At 46.0% G+C, this 23,907-nt stretch overlaps 1 protein-coding gene across 1 annotated transcript in view; it reads right to left on the bottom strand.

The window, feature by feature from the left end:
* HYDIN (HYDIN axonemal central pair apparatus protein) overlaps positions 1 to 23,907 on the bottom strand; it is a 347,988-nt gene that overhangs the window by 14,439 nt on the left and 309,642 nt on the right. The window contains exons 66-79 of the mRNA XM_060398473.1: positions 23,004 to 23,146; positions 20,326 to 20,544; positions 17,295 to 17,455; positions 14,948 to 15,045; positions 13,950 to 14,157; positions 12,478 to 12,690; positions 11,871 to 12,009; positions 10,666 to 10,831; positions 8,115 to 8,262; positions 7,213 to 7,420; positions 6,486 to 6,707; positions 5,843 to 6,012; positions 2,256 to 2,454; positions 382 to 537 (exon numbers count right to left, since the gene is read on the bottom strand). Of these exons, the coding sequence (XP_060254456.1) occupies positions 382 to 537; positions 2,256 to 2,454; positions 5,843 to 6,012; positions 6,486 to 6,707; positions 7,213 to 7,420; positions 8,115 to 8,262; positions 10,666 to 10,831; positions 11,871 to 12,009; positions 12,478 to 12,690; positions 13,950 to 14,157; positions 14,948 to 15,045; positions 17,295 to 17,455; positions 20,326 to 20,544; positions 23,004 to 23,146 (2,450 nt within the window). The remainder of the gene's footprint in view (positions 1 to 381; positions 538 to 2,255; positions 2,455 to 5,842; positions 6,013 to 6,485; positions 6,708 to 7,212; positions 7,421 to 8,114; positions 8,263 to 10,665; positions 10,832 to 11,870; positions 12,010 to 12,477; positions 12,691 to 13,949; positions 14,158 to 14,947; positions 15,046 to 17,294; positions 17,456 to 20,325; positions 20,545 to 23,003; positions 23,147 to 23,907) is intronic.

Below are 23,907 nucleotides of genomic sequence, written 5' to 3'. Positions count from 1 at the left end.
GAAAAGCAGGGGAAAGAAAAACAGCAATAATGTTAAGTGACTATTTTGGGACATGACATTATAGGCCAAATGTTTTTCTTTGTGATTTTCCATATTTTTCAAATTTCCTGTCATGAGGATGTACATATATTCATTTGCGCATAGACCTTCTGGATCCTATCAAGGGCACTTCTGCGTGTCACTGTCGCCCTCTAGAGGAAGAGGCTCTCCAAGCTGCGGTTTCCCTACATGCAAAAGGAGAGTAACAGGGACTCCCCTGTACCGTTTCTTATGAAGGTGATCAGACAGGGAGAGCACTTGGAATGGCCTGGCACACCGAAGCTGCCTGAGAAGCGTGAGGTGCGGAGGCATGAAGACGCCACTGGGACCCTGATCACCAACCTTGGTTTCCTGGAGTTCCGCTGAGAACATGACTGACAGGTTAAATGTGAGCTGGGCTTGGCTGTTGTTCATGATGGAAACCATTTTTTTCACCACCTGCCCAGGTAGGATGGCTCCTAACTTCACAATCTTATTGGCTGGATCTAGGACTAAAATCTGTGGACAAGAAAGAGAGCAGGGGGGTTGGGAGGGAGGGGTCAGCGGTTAACGACAAAGAGAAATATGGTGTGTGTATCCTAGTGAGGCAAGGGCGGTTCCCTCTCTTCCTGTGTCCTCCATTCTTCACGCTGGACGGGCCTTCGCCTTCGCTCACTCAACAAACATTTATGTGCATCAAGTGTGCGCTAAATAACTTGTGGCGCAATTACGTACTTACAGGTGGGTTCAGAGACGTTAAAAGGAAAGGCTCGGGGTACAAAGGGTTGAGCCAGTCTGAGGGTGAGGGAGGCCTCCCTGAGGAAGGCGTGCTCACACGGGGAGCTGCTGGAGGGCAGCAGCTGGATTTAAGTCAGGGTGGCGTGGGGCTGCACCCCGAAGGAGGAGACAAGCTGTGGCAAGGCGCTGAGCTGGAGGGAGTGGCCTGGTCAGGCCTGCGGCTGGGAGCGAGGCGGGGAACACAGGAAGGTAGTTTGGAGGGGGATCGGGTGTTTTTCTGGGAGAAGTGGGAAGCCAGTGCAGCCTGGAGCAGTCCCCTCAGATGGGTATCTTGTGAGTGTGCCCAGGCTCGCTCCTCTGTGGAGAGGGACTGGAAGAGGGCAGGAGAAAGAGCCTTGAGAGAGAGAGATGACCAGAGCAGTAGAGGGGGGAAAAGCAGATACACCTTCAAGTCCCCATCTAAAGCCCCGATCCAAGTGCTGGCCTGCATCAGGCTGAGATCAGGCTGGGCCTTGCCCCCGTGATGGTGGGACCCACATAAACAGCACCCATGGGTCACTGTCACTTGACCAGTCAATAAGCAGCACGCCTCCCCCTAATGGAAAGATGGGATCTGTCCATCCCGCCCACAGGTTTCCATGCTGTCTACAAAGGTAAGAGTCTCTGGCCCCAGCCTGTAAGCTCCTGGAGGGCAGAGAACACATTTGAGTCTCTGCAAAGCGCCTGACGTGAGTGAATGAATGAACACGTGAAAGAAAGCACGACTTCAGCTTGGGTGAGACACACCAGGTGGCCTGATCCTGTGGCTCCCCTGATAGGAAGGATGCCAGGAACACACCCCTCCCACTTCCTCTTGGTTGCTGAAATGTCCCATGCATTGCTGAGGATTGCAGAAGGTCTTCAGTCTTCTAAAACTGCCTAATAAATGCAAAAACTCCCACCAGACATGTGAAATGTATACTGGACATGGAGAAGAAAGGATAAGCGGTGGAACCAGACCATCCCCTTCCTGCCAGGAGCACCTGGTTAGAAAGAAGGCCCTCAGTCAGATGGGATCCTGGGAGTTGGGGCTGGCTGCAGAATGTCAGTCTATGTGGTCTTAGGGAAGATGTCTCATAACTGAAACTTACGTCTGCATACAGTGCTTCAAACAAACCTTGAGACTGTAATCTGAAAACACTACATGCTCTCATGTGGGAGGAAGAGGGCTTGCTTGGGATACTGCATCTGATAGTCTCAAACTTCTCCAAGAAAAAAGAATGTTTCTGCAGCGCTTGTGGTTACTTATATCTTTTGATACAGTAATGTTTGGTACTGGCAAGATCTATGTGATTCTCTGGGGTCTGATCTGCCTTGATGGGACTGGCTGACCTCTGACAGAGCAGCCAGGGGGCAGGAGATATGGAGTCGGAGGAGTGTGGGCTCGGGTGGGCAAGGTGGCTGAGAAGGGCAAGAGGGGGTTGGTGCCAAGCCCGATGGTCCTCCCAGCTGTTGCTCACCTTCATTTCCGTTCCTTTCCCTTTGATTTCAATTACTTGCTGCGATAGCCCATTGATTTCAAAGGGGATGAGTTCTCGATAACTGATAGTTTCTCGAGGATAAAAGGTGATGGGGATCTCCAGTGTCTTTCCTGGCTTTATCACATCGACTCGGAAGTTCACCTCGAGGTGGCTGGTGTTGGTGTACAAACAATCCAAGCTGGAGGAAATCAGAAGGAAGCTGTGTGAGCTCTCGAATGGCTGACATAGAGGGGATGAGCCCCTTGCTTCTCTGAGCTGGACCCACTGCGGTATGTCCTGCTGTGTTGTCCTGGAGTTGGAATTTCAGGGCTGGAAGGGACTGCAGCAGTGGTCCAGCCTACAGTCTCCTGGGCACGACTGAGTCACTTCCCCCAGATCACATCCCGAGACCTTGGCAGAACCAGGCCTCAAAGGCAGTCTCATGACCTTTTACCCAGGGCTCCTTTCACTCGCTCACCCTCTCTTCCTCGAAGCTCATGGTGTAGTAGCTTCCTGGAAGAAGGGTGCGCTTCCTGGAGGAACTGGGTGGCAAAGCACGGTGGGGAGGAGGATGTGTCCAGAGTCAGACAAGAGTGTGGACCCAGGGTCCAGCCCCAACTTCCCTGTGACCTAAGGACAGTTACTCAGCCTGTCTGGGTCCTTGTTGCCTCATCTGTAAAATGAGAGTAGCAACCTCTTTCTCATGAAGCTGTTGTGAGGATTAAACAAGATAAAGTGACTAAATCAGCCACTAAAGGCACAGAGGAAACATCCCTAAAGGTGAGCTATTGTTATTATTAATAGCTCACCTAGAAGGGACCTTCAAAGATCACGTCCACCCTCCTGCATCTGTGGATGGGAAGCAACTATACCTCCATTACAATCCCTCCTTGTCTGTCTTCCAAGTATGTAGACAAGGACTCTAGCTAAGGCAGTAAATAGAGTATAATGCCTAAAACAAAGGAAGAGTCAGATTCAATTAAATTAGGCAGGAAGGAATATAGGCAGACAAGATTTTAAATTAGTATTTAAAATTACATGACACTCCTGTAATGTAACATTCAGGAGAATCGTCATCACCACCAGTATCACTGCCACAAAAGTAGCAGCAGATAAAAATAGCTGAGCATTTCCTATGTTCCAGGCACTAAGTACTCTCTCTAAATGAGCTAATGAATCCTCCTAATAACCCTTGGGGAGGTACTATTATTATCCCCCACTGCAGGCAAGGAGACGGAGGCACTGAGAGTTTATAAAGACCTAAATGCAAGGCTGGATGCTATAAAACTCTAGAGGAAAACACAGGAAGAACACTCTTTGACATGAACCATGGCAAGATCTTTTTTGACCCACCTCCTAGAGTAACGAAAATAAAACCAAAAATAAACAAATGGGACCTAATTAAACTTAAAAACTCTTGCACAGTAAATGAAACCCTAAATAAGATGAAAAGACAACCGTCAGAATGGGAGCATATATTCGCAAATTAAGCAACAGACAAGGGATTATTAGTCTCCAAAGTATACAAACAGCGCATGCAGTTCCATATAAAAAAAAAAAAAACCCAATCAAAAAATGGGTGGAAGACCTAAATAGATACTTCTCCAAAGAAGACATACAGATGGCCAACAACACATGAAAAGATGCTCAACATCACTCATTATTAGAGAAGCGCAAATCAAAACCACTATGAGGTGTCACCCCACACTGGCCAGAATATCCATCATCGAAAAATAATACTAACAATAAATGCTGAAGAGGGTGTGGAGAAAAGGGAACTCTTACACTGTTGGTGGGAATGTAAATTTATACAGCCACTATGGAGAACAGAATAGAGGTTCCTTAAAAATCCAAAAATAGAACTACCCATATGACCCAGAAATGGGTCTACCATAGGACTCCTATGCATAGATACAGAGAAAACCATAATTCAGAGAGATAGGGACTTCCCTGGCAGTCCGGTGGTTAAAAGACTTCGCCTTCCAGTGCAGGGGGTGCAGACTCCATTAGCGGCCAGGGAGCTAAGACCCCACATGTCTCATGGTCAAAAAACCGAAACATAAAACAGAAGCAATACTGTGAAAAATTCAATAAGGACTTAAAAAAACCAAATAGACACGAGCACCCCAACATTCAGAGCAGCACTGCTTACAACAGCCAGGACATGGAGGCAACCTAAATGCCCACCAACGGAGGAATGGATAAAGAAGGTGCAATGGAATATTACTCAGTCGTAAAAAGGAACAAGACTGTGCCCTTTGCAGAAATGTGGATGGACCTAGAGACTGTCATACAGAAAGAGAAAAAAAAATCATATATTATGTGTGGAATCTGGAAAAATGATGCTGATGAACATTTTTTTGCAAAGTGGAAATAGAGACACAAATGCAGAGAACAAATGTATGGATACCAAAGGAGGAAAGAGTGGGTGGGATGAATTGGGAGCTTGAGACTGACATATACACACTACTATATATAGAGCAGATAACCAATGAGAACCTTCTGTATAGCACAAGGAGCTACATCAAATGCTCTGCAGGGATCTGAATGGGAAAGGAAATCCAAAAAAGAGGGGATGTGTATATACATACAGTTGATTTACTTTGCTATACAGCAGAAACCAATACAACACCGTAAAACAACTATGCTCCAATAAAGATTAATTTAAAAAAAGAAGCAAAAAACATGTGCTTGAGGTCACATAGCTAGGGAAGAACTGGGATTTGAACCTGTGCTATTGGCCACTAGACATGTGGCTATTAAATTAAAATTAATTAAAATAACAAACCCTGTTCCTTGGCGGCATGAGGCACATTTCAAGGGCTCCGTAGCCACATGTAGCTACAGGCCGCCATATTGGGCGCTGCAGATGGACAACTTTTCTGAAACTGAAGTTTCAGTTCAACTGCAGCGCACTGATCTAGAGAACTTTTAATAAACACAGGTCTCTGGGCCTGTCTCGGGAGATTCTGTTTTGTTAGGTCTGGAATAGGGCCCAGAAATCTGGATTGGAACATTCTACACAGGGATGGTACAGAGAGGTTGGATTTGAATCAGAGGGCTAAGGCTCAGTATGCTGCTGCTGCTGCTGCTAAGTCGCTTCAGTTGTGTCCGACTCTGTGCGACCCTATAGATGGCAACCCACCAGGCTCCCCTGTCCCTGGGATTCTCCAGGCAAGAACACTGGAGTGGGTTGCCATTTCCTTCTCCAAGGCTCAGTATAGATCTGCTTTTTACTGCAAGGTCACTGGCCCAAGAAATTAACTTTTTAACTCTCCAAATCTGAGTTCCCACATTTATTACGTGAGGAAAATAAATGCAATTCATCAAGCCTCTTGTCAGGTCACCTGGCATTGTCCTCCTCACTTCCAGAAGAGGATTTTCTTTTTTTTTTTTAGGCAGAGTAGTTCATGGCTATCCAAATATCAGTATTAGCAGTGAGGAAAGGATACTCAGGATTCATGCCCATCTGTGCTAGAGGCTCTCTTATAATCCTTTCTCTGTCTTGGCAGGACCTCAGCTGTGTGGAGGCTGTAGGACCCACAGGAGTGGCAGAATCATCTGGAAGCTCTGGGAAGTCTGCTTACCTCATAGCTGTCTCCTCCTTGTTGGTGACAAGCAGGGTTTGCTTGTATGGGGGCATGCCAGCTTGGTAGATGAAGCAAGTGCCGAAGTTGTAGCTGGTGAAGGAGAAGTGGACAGCTGGGCTCACAGCACACCCTGAGATGATGCATGTAAATGTTGGACCATGGCTGATCTGTCGAGGAGAGAATGTCCAGTGGAGATGACAGGAAGAAGTGAGACGAAAGGGTCCTTACACCCTCGGGTGAAGGGGGGAAGCAGTCAGGTGCTTTAAAAGAATTCAGGTCCCAGGACTCCATGTGCAGAATCTCTGCAGAGGTTCTGATTCAGAGATTCTGATTCAGGCTCTAAGTTTCTTTAAGGAAACCAAGGTGGATGACTCTGCAACCAGGCCCTATATTGGCTCTTGAATCATTGCAGCAATAATTCAGCTCGAAGGCAGAGGGATGTGCAGAGACCTGTCAGTTCCCACCCAACATCTGCTTCCTGGGGCTTCCTCATTAGCAGGACTCCGATTGGCTGCCAACTTGCCTGGGAAACATGTTTGACTTCCCATCCTGCCTTGCAGCTAAGGGTGGACATCAGACACAGTTCTCAAGACAGAATGCTGTGAGTGCGTTCAGTGTCAGACAATGTTAAATGCCTCACCTTGATTTTGAGTTCCAGACCCTTCAAGACACATTTCTTTAATGGCCGGAAAGACAGGGAGGCGTGTGCACTCTGCCCCACGTCCACACTGCCATTGGTGGGTGAAAATTCCAAGTACTGTAGTGCAGATCTGGGGCCAGACAGCTCCGCCTGGAAGCTGAAGTTGAACTTTCCAGTGTTGATAAAGCTGAATTCACACTGGACACACTCATTCAATTCCACCTGAGGGAGAACAGAGCTGTATATTGAGTGAGCACAAACTATGGTTCCCTCTTCTGGGGTCAGGGTATGTAACGTGTTGGGGGAAATACCCTTTGGGAAGCAGCGACAGCCCGTGACGTTAGTGAGCTGAGCGAGTATCATTAGCATAATGCAGCTACAAAGTGCTGGAGTCCTTCCTATCTGAAGAGGAAGGCGACAGCTGAATTCTTAGAGCTCACTTGGTAGCAAAACCTCCTTCCTATATGTTTAAGGTAAGCATTCTTCCCCTTCCCTACCATCTCTCTACCCCCTGAAAAGTAAAGTAAGAAAAGCTTTCTTATTATATCATGTGAAAAGCTTTCTTTTCACATCAAAACCATATACATTCTGGGGATGGAGCTGCTGCTGGCTTGTTTCTGTTCTGATCTCCCTGGCATTTGAAACAGAGCTTCATCTAATGCTCGCATGCACTGCTTTCCCCAGCCAGTGCAGAAGCAGAGAGAGCAGTGCCCTCTCACACCTTTACCTCATAGAAGCTGACAGTGGTAGTCTGGTTGGGGGTCAGGAGAGTGATGGAGCCGTTCCTGTCCTTGCATTTGACCTCCACGTTCACAGAGTAGCCCTCAGCCTTGACATTTAAGGTCAGAGGGTGGGCTTTCTTTTTCACATTGCAGATCAAATTAAAGTTCACATCTCCTTCTTTCTTCGGTGTGAAGAAAATATCAATTGGGAACCTGGTTAGGGAAGACGACAGCAGATTGGGTAACTAGACCAATCTGTTAAAGAAGCTGAAGAAGATAAGCCCCATGGGTCAACACGCACTGGAGGGGAATGCAGCCCAACTCCACACCAGGGTGAGTTCTGAAAGTTTGTCGGGCACGGCAGGCCACTGCTTTAGGGATTCACAAACACAGCGGACAGTGTGGAAAACAATATGAGCATAAGAAGATACTGAGAAAAAGTGCTTAAAGTTCTCAGTTGTTCTACGACTCATCATGAAACTTATCAACAGGGGATAAGCAGGACAGAGATGGAACAGTAACGTCTCAGTTTTAGAGTTGGCAGAGACTTCAGAGATGGGACACTTTGCTAAGCTGCTTCAGTAGTATCTGACTCTTTGTGATGCTATGGTCTATAGCCCTCCAGGCTCCTCTGTCTATGGGATTCTCCAGGCAAGAATACTGGAAAGGGTTGTCATGCCCTCCTCCAGGAGATCTTCTCGACCCAGGGATCAAGCCCACATCTCTTATGTCTCCTACACTGGCAAGTGGGTTCTTTACCACTAGCTTCACTGGGAAGCTCCAAATTTTAGAGCTGGGAGAGACTTCAGAGATGGGGCACTCTAAAGGAACCTGATTCTCCTGGCTAGTAGGCCTGGGACCCCTGCCACTGGGCAAGGGCAGTCCTGGGGGCTTCCTTTCTGTTTACCTGGACAGTGGGGGGACCCAGCCTTCCATGGGACATACAACCAGGCTGTTGCTGAAAGCTTCAGAATACCGGGAGGTGTCCTGGAAGGCAAAGTGGAACTCCTGCTCCTCCTTGTTGATGATCTTCACAGTCTCCCTGGCTTCTCTGCCTGAGGAGGAAACACCACCCTCAGGGGAGGCCTCGTGCCTGCTCCTGACGCACCTCAGCAGGCGAGAGGAGAACTGCTTAGAAGGAACTCTCCAGCTTTCCTTCCCTCTGCCAAGCTCCTCAGCCTTTGGCTACCTCTCTTCCTTCTTTTTACTCTACAAGTGTTCTTCCTCTCAAGGCGCTCCAGCTCTTCCTTCTAGAACTGTACCCCATCAACGGTCTGTTCCTCGTAGGCGGCCACTCAGCCTGGGCTGCAGCTCTCCTGGGATCCTTCTTGCTCCTTTAGACTCAATGCCTTCCTGCCTTTGTTAATGGGGGTTTGTAGGCCCCTCCGCTCTGCCCGTATCTCTGAATCATCTGTGCATCGCACTCTTTTGAATTAGATTTCAGGTGTGTCACGGGTGTCCTCACAGGGCCCTGACTAACGTATCTCTTGTCACTAGTTTGCTTTTTCTTGCTTTCCTTGACTACTGTGGAGCATTTATTTTTCTACATAAACTTTAGAATCATTTTACCAAATTCTGCCCTCATGTCAATCCTTTAGGACTAAGGTTGCCAGGTTTAGCAAACAATTTTTTTTAGTATAAGTATGTCCCAAATATTGCATGGGACATACTTATACTAAACAATCACTCCTTGTTATTTGAAATTCAAATTAAACAGTGCATCCTGTGTTTTATTAGACAACACTAGCTGGGATTTTATTGAGAACTTGATTAAATTTGTAGTTAATTCTTGGGAGAATGGATAAATGTTCAGATTTTGCTTGAGGGCATTTTAATAAGACTTTATAGTTTTATTCATATAGCTCCTGAGCTTCTCTTGTTACATTTATCCTTAGCTATTATATAGGTCTTATCAGTATTGAACGGAATTTTCTGTTTGTTTCTAGGTGCTCATTGCTAGAAGAAAGAGAAACCATTGATTTTTGCATACGATTTGCAAACAGCCACTTCCTAAATTATCCTGCTGATTCTAGAAGTTTGTTTTGCTTTTCTCTAGAGTCTCTTGAGTTTATCTATGTATGGCGTCATTAGCAATAGCATAATGAGACAATTTTGTCTCTTTTTTCCCCCAACGTTTATGCTGATTATTTACTTTTCTTATTTTATTGTACTTGCTAAAATCACTAACAAAGTGTCCAATAATGACAGGGACAATGTCCATTCTTGCCCAATTCCTGACTTTAATTGAAGTGACTTCAGTGGTCTACTACCAGGTAATATTTGCCTCTTGATTTTGGTTAATCTTTAGTCAAGATTTTTTCCCTCTGTTCCTATTTTACTACTAGAGTTTTTGTTGAGAATGTCTGCTGAGTTTTTAGCAATGACTCTTTGGTATATGCCAATACCGGGTTCTTCTTTAATCTGGCGATGTAATAATTATATTGAAATGCACCATCACCGCATTCCTAAATTGTCTTCTTATTATTCTTATGCTACATTGCCCACTTACTTGTTCAAAACCTGATTAAATGCCACAATCTCCTCCTATCTATTATATGAATCAGTGTAAGAAATGTATGGAAATAATATACATCATACTGTTCACAATGGTTTCCTCTGATGGAAAGGGAAAAATGAGGGAAGCGGGCAGTGATTATTATATTTTTCCTTATACAACACCACATTGATTGACTTACAAAGAATGCTACTTTTATAACTAGCCTAATGAATTACTAAAACAAATCCTCTGACTTCAGTTGTACTTCTCACACACACACACACACATACACAAAACATCACATCCATGTGATAGAGTCACGGTGTTACAGGGGGACTTGCCCATCATTTCCTTTATTTCAAGTCTCTGCTCAAATGTCACCCTCCCACTGCCCACTGGCACTCCTTTTCCCCCTACCCTCGTTTATTCTTTGGAACACTTATCCACACCTGACACGCTACATATCTCACCTTTCCATTTCTTGGTAGCCTGCCTCCTGCTGCTAGAATGTAACCATCATGAAGATCGGGACATGGGCGCTGCCCTCTGCGTTCCCAGCTCACAGGAGAGTGCCTGGCTCACGTGTGGGGCTCAGCAATATTTGCTGAACTGGACATGAGTGTGGAAGGATGGCAGAGGGATGTGGTCACCGTGGCCCACAACCTGGGGGCACGTGCAAGGAGGGTGGGGCGAATACGGGGCTCTGGGGTGAAACCAGTCAATCCAGACCCCAGAGGAATCTTCCGAGTAGGCTCTGCAGCAAGCTTCCTCAATGTTCTTAGGTTATTAGTGCGTGGGTTTAGAAGACGCTTGATGGAAATTAGAATGAGAGGTCAAATATTCTGCGGCCGTGTGAATAGCAAAAAGAGGCCCTCTGACATGCTTCTGGAAGATACCAGGAGGAGTTCCCCTGCTGGGGGGACACCCTCGCCCACAGGTCATGCCAGCGGGGCAGCCTTACCCATGAGGAGACAACTGAAGTTGATGTGTGACTTGTCCAAATTGATGAGAGGGTCAGTGGCTTTGCCTACCAGCAGGAAAGGGACTGTGATGTTGTGTTCGGGGATTAAGAAAGTCCAGAATGCCTCCGAGATGTCCAGATGGGAAGGTGTGAACTGGAAGATAACCTAAGAAGACAGTTTGGAGCACAGTGGTTAGAGGCACTTTGATGTGTTTGCTCCACGTACTTTAAAGGCATGCCAGCCCTGGGGCTGTGCCGGGTGGCATTACCAGGTCATCACTTCCTTTCCCCTGTCTTTGTAAGGGCACATAAGTTTGGCTGTTCCAGTAACATCCATGTCTGTTTGCCCAGTCCACCAGGTATTTCTAAGGGCTTCTGCCCCGCTCATTTCTACTTCTAAGGCTCTGCTGGCTAGGCTTCCATGTCTTGGGATGGCATGTAAAAATGGAACAATTCAGGTAGAATTCGGAATTTTCCTGAAAAGTTCGGGAGAACTGGCAACCCTGGGCTCACTGCTGTGTGTGGTGATTTGTCCCCAGAGAAGCACTGTGGCCAGCCAACCCTGGTGCCCACCATTCCCTGTCATTGGCCCTTGGCCTGTGCTCTCCATTTTTATGATCTTTCTGAAGGCATCTCAATTAGTAATCTTTGTTTCATGGATTTATTTCTGCCCCCAATATTCTCTGTAGAATTTATAGGACACGGGGCCCGCAGAGCTGCTTTGGGCAGCAAGTTTGTCTTTCTTTAAATCTGACCCTCTGCTCTAAATCACTGTGTGGACATTAGGACTAAATCGTGGGACATGACTCTGCTGTTCTCTTTTGCCCTTTGGCCTGACCAAGTAAAGATCCATCTCTGTTCTTTCACGACTGTCCCTGGACAAAAATAACTCGGCTCCTTGCTATTGTATGAGTCCTAGAGTCCCCAGGCACTGGTGTCCAGCTCTCTTTTCCTTGCTTTTAAAATATCAATTTTTAAAACTTCAAATACTAGAGCTCTCTGTTTCTCTATGGCCAACAAAGACAGCTCAGGTTTGTCCTGTTCATGACTGGCTAACACACGGTAACCACCTGAGAAACACTTGTCGACGGACACACCCTCAGGCTGCTCTCCCTAACTCTACCCACGCTCTGCAGCACACCTGCTCTGCAGAGGCGGATGGGATGAATAAAGCCCTGGGTCGAGTGGTCCCCATTCACACATACCTCAGCTTTCTTTTCAGGGAGGATGAGGCCCTTCTCTGTAAGGCATGTGAAGGCTGGAGGGTTCTGGAGACTTTCAATTTCTTCAGAGACCCAGGAGAAGGTGTAGGCACTGCTGGTCGGGTTTAATATTGTAAAGGTTCTGCCCAAGGGGAAGAAGCGACAGCAGAGAGTGAGAGAGGGGCTTGCGGATTGAGAGAAAACTTTCTAGACTGTTCCCTAGCACAGTCCCCTTCTGTGGGGATCAGAACTGTTTTGGCCACTTTGTTACTGTAGAAACAAAAAGCGCATCTCACCTGGGGGTCCCAAGTGTGGCTCTAGTTCTGGACTTTGGAGTAATAACACCACCAAGGGCCCTTCTGTCCCGGTGATCCTCTGTGGTCTAGGTGGTGGTCAGGGATCATGTTTTATGTCTTTCAAATTTCCTGAGTGTCAAAACCAAGGAGACAGAAATCTGCCTCCTCACCGGAGCAACTCTCTAAAGTCAACCCCTAGGACAGCAAGCGTGCTTCTCAGTGTCAGTCTAGCTTGCTTCTCTGATTTTTTTCCTCCGGGTTTTTAGAAACACGAATTGATATGAACTCAACTAGGGCAAACCCACACCACTCACCGGAGATTCTTCCCTCCTATGCCCACACTGGTGAACTCAATCACCCGGGTGTTCGGATCCAGAGCCCCACCACTAGGCCCTCGGAGGTCTGGGTTGCGCCGACGACTGATGATGTAGTCTGAATCTTTCAGGTCAAAATGGCAGATGGGCAGGGAGCTCCGCCCTTTGGCTGACAGGACTGGGCCATGCTCTCCGGGTGGCAGGTTAGGAATCCTGAGAAAATAAGGTTATTTTGATCTATTTATAACTCTTTAATCAGTTAACTCTTTTAACTCTTTAAACATGATACATAGTAGGTATTCACTAATTAATTGTGACAGGGATAAATACATGCATGGGCTGAGTACAGGGAGCCTGAATTCTGGTTCCTTCTGGGTGCCTTAGAAAAGACCCTGATGCTGGGAAAGACTGAAGGCAGGAGAAGGGGACGACAGAGGACAAGATGGTTGGATGGCATCACTGACTCAATGGACATGAGTTTGAGCAAGCTCCAGGAGACGGTGAAGGACGGGGAAGCCTAGAGCGCTGCAATCCATGGGGTTGCAAAGAGTCGGACGTGACTGAGTGACTAAACAACAGCGTGCCTTATTTTGGCCTCAAGTTACTTCCTTTACCAATGGTGAGAAGACCTCCCTGCTATAAAGTCAGCACAGAGTCTTTCCCTCTGGGCTCTTTCATTGGCATCTAATGGGATACGAAAAAGGACCCAGGCATCCTTAAGAAAACAAAACAAAACAAAAAACTACCCTGAGCTTCTCGGAGAAAGTGGATGAGATGTGAGCAGACCTCTATCCCCAGCACTGAGCTCAGGTGGCCCAGGTGTGGGAAGGGTCCCTGCAGTGTGACTGCACGTTTTCCACAGGTCTTATGGCTCACGGAGGTCTCACCCCATGCCATGGGTCACAGCCTTCCTCTAAGGCAGGTGACCTACGTGGAGCCCCCAGGGACTTTCATTGCCAGATATTATTGGATCAGCCCTCCTCTAACTGGACCTGGACTCCATCTGCTCCTCTCTTCCTATGTTCCAGGCCCACCTCCTCCGTCGCCACTACCACCTGATGTTTAACTGTACTTGCTGTATGCCGGGCACCGTTCTAAGCTCTTCACTTGAATTAGCTCGTTTAGTTTTCACAACAACTCTACAGAGTGGGTACTGTTATTTGCATTTTACATAGGAGGAAACTGAGCCTCAGAAAAGGTAAAAGAAAGCTTTTCCAAGGCCATGCTCACCCAGGACTGGAGCCCAGCTGGCTGCCCACCATTCTGGTGCCCCAGTGGGATGCTGTGTGTGGCCGGGGAGGGGGAGGTGGGCAGGAGGCAGGGTCCACAGAGCGTTGATGAACAATACAAAAGACCAGATTCCTCTTGTTCTCCAGAGGGAAATGTGCTAGTGTGGGGCTCTAGATGGGGCTGGGGTGAAAGAACGGTGGTTGTGGTGGGACAGAAGAGGGGTTAGGAGAGAGTCTCCTTACTGGCAGAAAAGATTGCTCTCGAAGTCTCCAACTTCCAATGGGGAGAATTTCACTTTGAGCTTCTGAGTCTTCCCCACTGGCACGATACCCGAGACGGGCTCCACAGAGAAGGGTGGCAGGGAAGTTTCATTCCAGTGGTCCACGGCACTGTCCGCTGTGCTGACTGTGTGCAGCGTGCCCTGGCTAAGCTGGTCTCTTTGGGAGAAACCTGGGGGCAGATAAGAGTGCCAGTGATGTTCTGCATTTGCAGTGGGAGGGCGGTGATGGCAGCCCACTCATATAGGTCCTTAGGCACCCTCTGTGAGGTCTGTGGGCTCACCTCTCCTAGCCGGTATACTTAACTTTGGGCCCCACGGGTAAGGAATTAGCTGTGTCTCACAGGAGATTCATGAAAAAGACTTCTATTAATTACATCAGGTTTTCAAGTGTTTTTCGTTTTTACTCAAGGGAATGGGTCAAGTACACGTCTGTGGGTCATCTGCCTTAAGAATAATGGGTTGTGAAATAATTTTTTGGAGAATCATTGCTTTAAAGCAGGGGTTCACCATCTGGGGGGTCCATGAAAAAGAGTCCATTGGAAAGAGTCCATGGGAATCTCCAAACTGAGAGAGTAGTATTGGACATTTGCCCACCAAGGGTTGGGTTCTCTTCACATGTACCAACTGCAAATTGGGCATGGGTGTGTGTTTTCTTGGGGAGTCAGTTCACAGATTTCATCAGCTTCTCCAAGAGTCTGTGATTTCTAGAAGGTTAAGATCTAAAAGAAAAGACTCCGAGGGGTCTGTGAGAGGGGTACCAGCTTTGTGGGGCCAAGGGAGGCAGAATTCAGTTCGGAGTTTCTTGGGCCCCTTTGGCTCTGCAGACACTAGGAGCCCTCTGCTCTGCTTCTTTGCTACCAAGGGGGTGGTTGGAGCAGTGCTTGCTTCTCCATGAACCAGACCCTTCTACTAATTGGGGACCCAGCTCAAGCCCTGGGTTTTACCTGTCACCTCATTTACCTTGGTTGTCTGGCATGGCAAAGCTGACAGCCTTTGCTGTCTCTTCTGAGATCCAGCTGAATTCCAGCTGCACATTTCCTGAGTTAATCAGTTCAAACCTGCAAACAGATCAGGGATCGGATGTGAGAAACACGCTGAAGACGGTTTCTGTCCTGTCTGCACATCATCTGTACCATTAACTTTTTTTTAAAGTCAAGTCACTTTGTTTCCTAAATGTTTCTTCAAAGGCAATTTTATTTGAAATCAAGCATGCGATTTAAAATTATAGTTCCTTTTAAAACACAAAAATATATACATAGCTATTACAAGCCAAAGAATCCAGATGTTTCATTCGTCTTGTGTACCCCTGGCACAGTGTGCCTTGAGCTCTCAGCCTGCATTGTAGTCATCCTGAAAAATTCCCATGGGAGAGGAAACAAAATCCATTCACAAGACAGTATCTCCCTCGGGTGCAAACTCCAAGGCCTCTCCTTTCCTGAATCACTTTTCCCCAGAAACAATGTCCTCATGGTCAGAAATCATTCGACCCCCACCTGAAGTGTCTTCACTGGCTAAGATACTGACTTGTCTCAGATCCTGAATTAGCGGATCCTCATCTTGCCTCAAGTTTTCCTGCTCTGTGGTAAGAATTGGGAGACAGAAGCTTTTTCTGGAGTCACTGTTAAACGTGATCACAGACAGTCACAGCAAGAGGATGATTCAAGGAAATGGTTGTGCAAGTGAGAGAAAAACACACACATTCTTCCCAGTTTTAGGGGAGAAGTGGGAGCTGAGACTCGGGGGCAGAGGGAAGGGGTCCAAGGGAGGGGTTGAAGGATTAGATTCCCTATATCCAGTCCAGGTAGACTATGCAGCTCTGCGTGAACTCATGTGTTTTGGCCTCAGGGGCTTGTGTGAATTTATGAATTATGTGAATTTATGAGCACTGGTCTTTAGGCTAAAGCAAATTTTTATGAAGGGGAGAAATCTCAGTGGCACAGGATACTTCCAGCAGAAGCACTCTTGGTTTAGGCCCAGGGGTGAACAGACGTTTCTGTAAAGGTCTTGGGCATCAGGAGCCAGAGGTCTCCGCAGTAGCTACTCCCTTTGCTGGGGAAGCAGCCTTGGATGATAATAGACAAACGGGCATGACTGTGTGCCCACACGACATACAGCACAACTGTACCTACAAAAATAAGCACCTGCCGAGTTTGGACCATGGGCCAGAGTTTGGTGACCCCCACAGTAGGTGAAATGGGCACCAGCAGAAGATCCCACTTCCTGTCTCCTAGCTTTTGGTTCTATAATAATTTGAGAGGATACATTAAGGGCCAAAGTGCAGAATGAGTTGAACAATTAATTACCAATTTTTACAAAGTAGAAATGTCCGTGGTTTACACTTTTGTGTTTGTAATTCTCAAAGAAGAGTCACAGGCCTTCTCTCTGCCCGAAGGCCCTTTATCTCACTTCTTCACCTGGCCACCTCTTATTTGTCCTCCAAAGTTCAGCTGGTCCACCACTTTAGGAAGTTTTCCCAGACACTTGTCTCTCCCCATATCTTGGTCTGCTTTTGGGATGCTTACTGCAAACCCAGAGCATTGGACTGTAACCATCAATTCAACCATTTTCACCCATTTCCCCAACACCCACTATGAGCTCTTTGAGAGCAGGACCCATGCATCCTTGTACCAACTGGGTGTGAATGAAGGGTTAACATAACTCCTTCTCCTTCTAAGCACAGTTTTGACTTTGAATTTGTTTTTGAGTTCTGTGTCCATGGAAGCCTGATAAGAGAGAAGTATCAATCATCTATGTTATGAGACAACTTTGTTTATAGTGAAAATGAGCCCTGATTGCTACCTTGCTTCGGGGCTGGGCGGAATCATGACACCCGGAGGGAAGCCACGCACTGGGGTTCTCTGAGTGTAGGGACTCTGGTAACAGGGCAGGTCCCTTGCAGGAATCCTGGAAGCTATGGCCCTGCAGCGCTTGTGAGAAATGTTGGTTTCTGTTGGTCACGGCCTTCCAAGCTAAGGTGAACCTTATGCCCACCAACATGGACACTGTCTGAGCTGTCACTTGGGGCAGAGGCGTGCGCAATAAGAATAGTTGTTGGGTGGTGATATGGACCATTGCAAGGACTGTTCCCACTGACGCTGAATCAAGTCTACATCTTGATTTCAAGTGTGAACTTGAATAGTTTCGTGGGTCTGAGTGTTTCATTGGACCTACGAAGACCCTCTGGTGCCTGCCACGCAGGTGTTATGTCTGGTCTGTGCTGTCATGGACACTGAATAAATGTTTGCGTGAGTGAATGATGGAATGAAAGGACTACTCTAAGAGTGTCAGGAGGCTTCTGGTGACTCACTCAAACACTCGAGTCTGGTAAATCAGTGTTTCCTTAAAGTGCACGTTGGTAGTCTGGCACTTATATGAGGCGAAATTCACGTGGGCACTGATTTGCAGCTGCAGTTCTCGATAGTTCTCTTCTAGGACTGAGTAAGCCGGCTCGGGATCAGTCTCTATCACCTGCAACAGAGACAAGCCATGTCCTCAGTGATGCAGAGCCAGCTGCCTTAGGAATGATGGGGAGAAGAGACAGTGCTTCATCCTACCCATGCAAGCAAGCACCAGCCCAAGAGCCCAAGTTCCAGGATACCTGATGACTCATAAACCCAAATGACTCATAAACGGGAAGGGAAGAAAGTGAATAACACACAATTACTGAGAGCGTGACGACTGCACAGGCATGAGTTTTGGGGTCAGATACACTCCAAAAAAGGTTAAAAAAAAAAGGAATCATAAAGATAGGAACAGATATTAATAAAACAGAAAATAAATCTAAACCAGAGAGGATCAGTGAAACTAAAAGCTGTTTATTTGAAAAGATTAAGAAAAACTCTGGTGACAATGATCAAGAAGAATAAAAGAAAGACAGAATAAAAATAACCAATATCAAATGAAAAAGGAGACATCACTGTCTACCCTACAGATACTTAAACATGATAAAAAATGTTATGAATAATTTTATGAAGATACATACGGAAACTTAGTTGAAGGGAAAATTCCTAGAAAAATAATTTAATAAAACAGACTCAAGGGACTTCCCTGGTGGCCCAGTGGTTAAGAATCCGCCTTGCAATAAAGGGACGCAGGTTCGATCCCTGGTCAGGGAACTAAGGTCCCACATGCCACAGGCAGCTAAAGCCTACGCACCACAACTAGAGAGAAACCCTCATAGGGCAATGATAGATTCCATAGAAAAGAGCCTGCGTGAGGCAGCTAAGACCCAATGCAGCCAAATAAATAAATACTAAGAAAAGGACTCAAAAACAAATTTAAAAAATCCTAAAGAGTCTTATTAATATTAAAGAAACTGAGCAGTAGCCAAAAAGAAAAAAATCTTTAAAAAGACCTAAAGAGCGACTTTCACTTTCACTGTTTTGTATGGGCAGTGAGCTCCAAAATCACTGCAGATGGTGACTGCAGCCATGAGATTAAAACGCTTACTCCTTGGGAGGAAAGTTATGACCAACCTAGACAGCATATTCAAAAGCAGAGACATTACTTTGTCAACAAAGGTCTGTCTAGTCAAGGCTATGGTTTTTCCAGTGGTCATGTATGGATGTGAGAGTTGGACTGGGAAGAAAGCTGAGTATCAAAGAACTGATGCTTTTGAACTGTGGTGTTGGAGAAGACTCTTGGGAGTCCCTTGGACTGCAAGGAGATTCAACCAGTCCATCCTAAAGGAGATCAGTCCAGGGTGTTCATTGGAAGGACTGATGTTGAAGCTGAAACTCCAATACTTTGGCCACCTGATGAGAAGAGCTGACTCATTTGAAAAGACCCTGATGCTGGGAAAGGTTGAGGGCAGGAGAAGAAGGGGACGACAGGATAAGATGGTTGGATGGCATCACCGACTCAACAGACATGGGTCTGGGTGGACTCCAGCAGTTGGTGATGGACAGGGAGGCCTGGCGTGCTGCGGTTCATGAGGTTGCAAAGAATCGGACACGACTGAGCGACTAAACTGATACTGATATTGAAAGAGAGATAGACCTTGATGAATTAATGTTATAAAATGATCAATTCTTCTTAAACTGATTTATAGATACAATCCAATTCCAATCAGGTTTCCATCAGGGTTTTAATAATACTTGTTTAAATGGATTCAAAAATTATTTAGAAAAATAAAGGGCCAAGAATAATCAAAATACTTTAGAACAAAACAGTATGGAGATAATCATGAAAAGATACACTAAAGAAAGTGAAAAGATAAGTGATAAATACGGTGAGGATATTTCCCTCATAGCTCAGTAGGTAAAGAATCTGCCTGAAATGCAGGAGACCTGGGTTCGATTCCTGGGTTGGGAAGATCGCCTGGAGAAGGAAATGGCAATCCATTCCAGTATTCTTGCCTGGAAAATCCCATGGACAGAGGAGGCTTGTGGGCTACAGTCCATGGGGTTGCAAAGAGTTGGACACGACTTAGCAACTAAACCATAAATCACCACCACAGGAACAAAAGAGCTTATCAAAATGAAAATAACCAATATCACGCTTTTCCAAGATAAATTCCATGTTTTAGGAATATAAACTCTTGCAAATGAACACCATGTGACCTGAACTATAATGCTCACAGAAATGCTGTCCACGGTAGCAAAGCTCAAGTAGTTTTCAAAAGAAGAATGGGTAAATAATCATGTAATTCCTCATAGGAGTGACATGGGTGTGCTACGGCCAAATGCAGCAACACAGATGACCGCACGCAATAACCTATGAAAAATAAAGTTCAAAACCACACTGGAACAATATGCAGAACACATAGGGTAATTTAAAAAAGAACTAAAAACAAAAATCAAGGGAATGAGCAAACAAGATCCTGGGATAGTGGCCACCTCTCGGTTGGTGGGAGGGAATGGCTGAGAAGCACACAGGTAATCCTGGTTATACTTCCTGTGTTGGGTGTGGGTTCATCTCTGTTTATTATTTTACTAAAAAGAAACCAACTAAGGAATAATTAAAGGAGTGGCATGCATGGACCAAACAAGAGATTAACCTAATTCTGGACACTGAGGGAAAAAGGAAGCAGCTAAAAGACTAGTTGTCAGGTTTCTGATATAGAAAAAGGTGGGGGCCTTGCTCAGCTAGAAACTATATACTGAGACGTACACAAAAGCTCTGCCAGTGAAGCTAGTGGTTTGTGTGGTATGTGTGGTGAGGATGGCAGGAGGCATGCTTGGAAGTTCAGTTTGCCGCTTTGGAAACCCAGGTCAGGTGATTGGGGACTGTTTCTTTTTTCCATGAAAGAAGGAAATGATGAGACGCTGAAGATGACAGCAGTAGGCATCTAAGCGTGGCAGGCCTGGTCAGACGAGGGGCTTGGTGCCCCTACTCACTTTTCGCTTTGTAGTGAAAGTCCCGGGAGTGTTTCTGGGCACGTCCACCCACTTGACCGTCCGCATGCGGTCATCCCAGTCAGGTACTTGGTCTGCAGGGAGCGGAAACATGATCTTGGAGACCTTGCACTTGACCCCCATCTTCTTCAGGTTGATGGGCACGTCTGACTTCATGGTCACCACTACGTCCTTGGCACAGCCAGGGTGGAGGTGGCCCATCTGTGGAAGAGCCTTGTATTAGTGTTTGGGGGAATTCAGTCTTGAGAACTCTTCATGCCTGATGGTGCCATTCTAGGGGCAGAACCGAAGTCCCGGCAAAAATGCATCATTCAAGAACATATATGTAGATCATCGTAAATATGTACATGAGGTTCTTAGAAATAGAATCATAAAAGCAAGAGCAGCTAGCTATATAGCACAGAGAGCTCAGCCCAGTGCTCTGTGAGGACTTAAGAGGGGTGGGATGGTAGAGGGGAGGGAAACTCAAGAGGGAGGGGATGTAAGTATACATATAGCTGAGTCACTTCATTGTATAGCAGTAACTAATACAACACTGCAAAGCAATTATACTCCAATAAAAAACCAACACTCACACAATGCAATACTATGAGAAATAAAAAGAAAACATGAGGAACTAATATTATCAAACTGCTACATGCTTCAGATACTATTCTAAACCTTAACAAAATTCTACGAACCCCCATGACAACCCTATAGATGTGCAGCTATAACTCCGATTTTATAGGCAAGGAAACTGGTAAGTTGCTCAAGGTCATACCATTAATACTAGAATATCTGGATTCAGACCCAGGTAGGATGGTTCCAGATACCATGCTCTTAACCATCTGTACTTCTTAATCATATGATCCACACAAATTATGGACAGAGGTACACAGTACCTTAGCAGTTGTCAAGTGTGATCTAGTGACCCCTGGGGGCCCTGGGTCCTTTTCAGGAGTCAACAAGGTCAACACTATTTTCATCATAATACTAAGATGACATTTGACTTTTTCATTCTCATTTTCTCATGAGTATACAAAGGAATACTCTCCACTGTATACTCAGAGACATGAGTATACACTCTATTCTCTTCCTACAGATTATATGAACTATGATATTGCATCAGACAGCATGCAGAAGCCAATATAAGAATCCAGCTATCTTCTACTAGGCCAGATACTAAAGGGTCTTGTAAAAATGTAAAACAATGTCACTCTTCTCACATAATGTTTTGAAAATAAAGCCATTTTCAAAAAATATGGCATCATATTAACATGTAATAGGCTTGTTATATTTTAAGTGAATAAATACGTATTTTTAAAGATTTTCTGTTGTAACTTCTAATATGATAGACGTAATCCATGTAAACAAAAGCTCTTTGAGGGTCTTCAATAATGTTTAAGCATATAAAGGAGGGCTGACACCAAAAAGGTTGCAATTTCCTAAAGTAGTCCAGATATATAGGAAATCCAATTTGGTCTGTAGAATAAAATCATTTGCGCTTTAGCACACATAAATTCACATACATATATCCAAATGTATACTATATACAATCCTATATATGTAGTTTTCTCATGTTTCCAATAAATTAAAAACTCTTTCTCCTCTGGGAAGTGAAGGGAGGAGAAAGCTTAATCCTTCCCAAGGCCATGACTCGTGTGTGTGTGTGTGTGTGTGTGTGTGTGCAGGTGTACACCAGGGTGTGTGTGTGTGTGTGTGTGTGTGTGTGTGTGGGTGGGTGGGTCGTGAGAATGGATCATGGGAAGCTAATTCTGCCTACTTTGACTACCACTTTACATCTTCCCAGGAAGCAAAGCACTTCTTCCTGATAGCGCACTAATATTTAAAGTGATAAAGTGGGTCCCCAACCCTCCTCCACCCTCCTAGACTGCTGTGCTTAAATAGACTTGGTGGGGGAAACAAAGCAGGAGGTCGTGGACACATCCATAGTCCTGGGAACTCAGAAGTGGACTCTCTGTGGAAAGCAAGTGCTGGGGAACTCCCTGGCGGTCCAGTGCTTAGGACGCCACACGCTCACTGCTGAGGGTGCGGGTTTGATCCCTGGTTGTGGAACTAAGATCCCATAAGCTCTGCAGCAAGGCCAAAAAAAAAAAAAAGAGCAAGTGCTGGCCAGCGCTGAGGTGCTGCTGCCATGTTGTCCTCAGCTTTATTCAGTGTCAAGATTTGCTCAGCAATCCATAACATGCGTGCTGTGAGATGCTAAAAGAAGAAATCCCAGGTAAAACACAGTTGACTATGTTTTAATATGCTGAAGGAGACTGAGAATCTTTGGGAGAAAGATGTAACTTGTAATATTTTCTAAATCTCTGTTGTCCACAAAACCCACCACCCCCATTTTAGCTTTTGATGAACCACTTTTGCAGGATGAACACTCAAAAGAATACACACCGAGGGGGACACGGTCTATACTCAGGGATGGGAAGACTGGGGCCTGTCTTCATCCACGGAGGTCTCCATGGAATTCTCAACGTCAGCCTAGCCATCGACTTGGCTGACCTCACTCTCTTTTCTTAGGCCAGAGGGGACACTTCTGGCACTAAGTGTGAGTGAGGGACACATCCCCCTCATCCCACGTATCTGCGGGCTGGGTCAACAGTCAAGTCAGGGTTGGTGTAGGCCTAAGGGAGTGTGGAAAACAAGGACTATCTTTCACTTACCTGTGGGGAGAAAGAAACGGTAGCCAAAAGCGGCCATTCAAACCGTATCACATTCGCTTGGCTGTGATTAGTGATGGTGAAGCTCACATTATAGCTGGTTCCAATGTGGCAGTCCCCGAACTGGATATGATTCACCAGAGCAGCTAGGGAACAGAAGCAGGGGGCAGTGAGCCCCCCCTTGTCTCTGCAGGCTCGCTTCCCCTGAGGAGCCAGCACTTGAAAGACACTGTACCTCATCCTCATGCAACCCTACCCTTCTCGGATGGTCACCTCACCCTCATGCAACCCTACCCTCCTTGGACAGTCATCCGGCAAACACCTAGAGTCCCTGGGCAGCACGCTTTCTCTTCTATGGGAGCATCTATTTACCATCCATCCACCCACCCATCCTGGCCCTCACCTCCATCTGTACAAAGGAAAACACAACCACCCCCTCAACTTCGTTTGTTTGCTGAAACAGTACTATTAAGGTTTGGAACTGCCACACAGAATGCAGGAGTCCCCACTGAATTTGAATTACAAATAAATGACGAGTAATTTTCAGTATAAGTAATGTCCGAGGCAAAATTTGGGGACATAAATATACTCAAAGTTATACATGGTTTACCTAAAATTCAAGTTTAATATCTAAAAATTTAATGGGGACTGCTGTATTCTGATTTTCCAAACCTGGTAACCCTATTAGAAGTAAGTGAAGTCGCTCAGTCATGTCTGACTCTTTGCGACCCCATGGACTGTAGGCCACCAGGCTCCTGAGTCCATGGGATTTCCCAGGCAAGAATAGTGGAGCGGGTTGCCATTTCCTTCTCCAGGGGATCTTCCCGACCCAGGGATTGAACCTGGGTCTCTCGCATTGCAGGCAGACGCTTTAACCTCTGAGCCACCAGGGAAGCCCATTAGAAGT

This window comes from Ovis aries, chromosome 14 (genome assembly GCF_016772045.2).
Source record: "Ovis aries strain OAR_USU_Benz2616 breed Rambouillet chromosome 14, ARS-UI_Ramb_v3.0, whole genome shotgun sequence".
In the NCBI taxonomy this organism is placed as follows: domain Eukaryota; kingdom Metazoa; phylum Chordata; class Mammalia; order Artiodactyla; family Bovidae; genus Ovis; species Ovis aries.
This window is presented reverse-complemented; position numbering and strand designations above follow the sequence as displayed.